At 37.9% G+C, this 2,857-nt stretch overlaps 2 protein-coding genes across 3 annotated transcripts in view; one reads left to right on the top strand and one right to left on the bottom strand.

The window, feature by feature from the left end:
• Window positions 1–2,857, top strand: part of LOC113464467 (sugar transporter SWEET1) — a gene marked incomplete at its 3' end in the record, with an annotated part of 99,445 nt that overhangs the window by 80,222 nt on the left and 16,366 nt on the right. The gene's annotated exons all lie outside the window — the stretch shown is intronic.
• LOC108625965 (high mobility group protein DSP1) overlaps window positions 151–2,857 on the bottom strand; it is a 7,486-nt gene continuing 4,779 nt past the window's right edge. For both annotated transcript variants that reach the window (XM_018026334.2, XM_018026335.2), the window contains 3 exons: window positions 1,587–1,750; window positions 1,328–1,502; window positions 151–1,251 (listed from right to left, as the gene is read on the bottom strand). In XM_018026334.2, coding sequence (XP_017881823.1) covers window positions 1,138–1,251; window positions 1,328–1,502; window positions 1,587–1,750 — 453 coding nt within the window. In that variant the 3' untranslated portion in view covers window positions 151–1,137. The remainder of the gene's footprint in view (window positions 1,252–1,327; window positions 1,503–1,586; window positions 1,751–2,857) is intronic.

Below are 2,857 nucleotides of genomic sequence, written 5' to 3'. Positions count from 1 at the left end.
AAGAACTAAGAGTCTCGTTCATATTTCGTTTAATCATCTCCTCGTTGTTTAATTAAAAAAAAAGAAAATAGAAAGGAAGAGACAATCGAGATTATAATTAGTAATAGTCGTAAAATAACATAAAAGAATTCTCTGATCAAGCGTATAAAATAATCTTCACATTTTTGTTTTCTTTCTTTCTTTCTTGTCAAAAGGAAATGAATACTTTTCTTTATCATGATCTGTGAGATACTTTACAATACCACTGCTCCATGGCTGGGTGATCGTTTTTTTAACTGCTGTTGCAATTGCTTTCAACCAATCAATGTTTGCGAACTCTAGATATTTCCGTGTTTCCCGATATCCCAATTACTTATAAGCTATAAGGCTCAATCTCATGGTTTAGAATACATTGTTCATGGAAACTATCACACGTTGACGCAGATGTAGAATCGAAGGTTTGCATTTAAAATATATATACTTATCCTAATACTTACAACTATACGACACGTACTTAAATCAATTACATTCATACAAAGCAGCCCCATGCCCCACGACCTGCGACAGATTTGATTTAAACAAATATTCTGTACAAGGATATACAATCGTCTTCTTCTTACACTGGCAGCGAATGAACTGAACTGATAAACGTCTCGAAAACTAGTAATGATTGATACACCAGCCCAACTATGGAGCCGCGCCGTATCCCGCATTTCCTCTCTCTATGTTCGTTCCAACATAGCAATGGAGACAATATATCAACAATTGTTTTCTCAGCGAGCCCCTGCGCCTTCCACTCAGAGCCGGGCACCATATCATCGTTTGTTTGCTTTCTTTTTTTTTTTTTGTTGTTGTTGTCATTCTGCTATCCTACGCCATTTTACATGTTACTATCAATTATGTTAAAATACAAATGTCATTCATCCGACTTTCTCTCTCCGTACCACGCACACATACAATTTTAAAATAATTATTATAATCGCGGGTATTTTAATTATTATTGTAAATAATCGGGGACTTGTGATTAGTTATTTGTTTTTCCTAGTGGTGTAAGTACGCTCACGCTAAGATCAATGGTACGTACAGTAGGTGAGGTATGCTTTTTTTTTTTCAGGATCAAGGACACGGGGTGATAGATGAAATTTTGTCGTGTATCCGCTATTCATCGTCCTCCTTGTACTCCTCTTCGCTGTCGCTTTTTACAGTATTCGCTGGTACCACTCCCACCACCGGTGCCCCGTCTTTCATCTTCTTTTTGTACGCGGTCATTTCCTAAACAGGCGAAGCAACACACGTCTCGATCCGATCTTCTAACTAACTAATTCAAACCCCAACTCCGTGTACGTACTCTTTCGTATCGAGCCTTGTCCTTCTCCGCCATAGCCTCGTACTTAGATTTGGTTTCAGGATCTGCGTCTGACCATTTCTTACCAAGCTCCTTGGCGATGTCGCCTACACCGTATTCGGGATTAAGCATTTTCACTTTGCCACGCTCGTCGTTGCAGAACCAGAAGAACGCGGATCTAAGGATTCGACAGAATTTCAAAAATCAATCCTAACTCTTTCCAATTGGCAACAATTTTTGTTTTAATTCAATGGAAACTTACAGCGATCTTTTAGGAGCGTTATGATCTTTGATGTGTTTGCGTTTCTTGCCCCTGCCTTTACTCTCCCCTTTCGGTGGCGTGTAATTCTGCATCTCCGTGTCGTATCTCTTTTTATCTTTCTCTGCCATTTCATGGAAACGTTTCTTCTCTTTGTCGGACATGGTCTAAGATTTAGGAAAGAAAGGATATTTTATTTTTAATGTAGAAACAATTTCGACAAGGGCAACGGATTTAACACTAGATTGGCCAAGGAAGTAATTTTGACTGCTTTTTCACTTTTTCGAGAACTCCCGGAAGACGATCTTCTCCTCGGGATGCTTCTTCTTGTGTTCCTGGCGACACGTTTGTACGAAGAACGCGTACGCGGTCATCCGTCCCCTTGGCTTTGAATCCTTTCCTCTCGGCATGTTGTCACGCTGTTGCAAACTCTGAGCGTTATTTTGCTGGAGATTATTCTGTTGCTGCGACAATTGCTGTAACTGGTGCTGCAATCGGAGAAATCAAAACGGTACCGCGGTCAGAGGATTCAACTGTCTGATTAACAGAGACCTTTCAATAATATTTCCCGTACATTTTTACTCTCGTTAATCAAGAAATTATGATTGTAATTCCGTGCTTTCCACTCCTCTTCTATTCTTTGCAAATAGCTATTTAATATCGTCTAGGATAGAAAAAAAATATATGTTTAGATCATCGTTTCAAATTGTTCTCTCACACCTTCCTACCCTTCGTTTTAAACTATCGATTCTTTGATGCCTCTCGTGTTTAAAAACAGAGCTCTCTTTTTATACATGTTAGTTCCAATCATTCAGTTTCTAACGTACATCTCCTCTTTCTAATTCGTGCAAAGCATTGCTTCCTACATTTACTCTATTCCATGAGTACAGTCAGAAATTTGATCAAATTCATAAATGAAGACTCTCAGACTAGTTAAGAAACTGTTCCATTCGTAAACAGTGTTTTTTCTTTGTACCATCAAATGGAAAAAATCGAAAACTTCATTAATGTTCATAATGAAGATTAATTAAACGAGAGGAATTACTTTTAGATTGCGTACATTTATGTAGCCAACAAACATTTGCACGTACGACCAAACAGAAATTGATATTAGTGCTTAGTCAAATGATTGATTTAACGTAAACGCAAGCTGTGCGAATAATATTTATAGGATTAAACGCTGGAACGCTTATTAAAATCGTCATTCATTCGTTTAAAAGATTGCCATAGTTCCCTCGTCCTTTCATAATTAATTCAACGATATCCTATAATTC

Source organism: Ceratina calcarata, unplaced genomic scaffold (genome assembly GCF_001652005.2).
Source record: "Ceratina calcarata isolate Rehan_Ccalc_2016 unplaced genomic scaffold, ASM165200v1 scaffold383.2, whole genome shotgun sequence".
NCBI lineage: Eukaryota > Metazoa > Arthropoda > Insecta > Hymenoptera > Apidae > Ceratina > Ceratina calcarata.
Note: the sequence above shows the minus strand (reverse complement) of the source record. Positions and strands in the feature narration are given on the sequence as shown.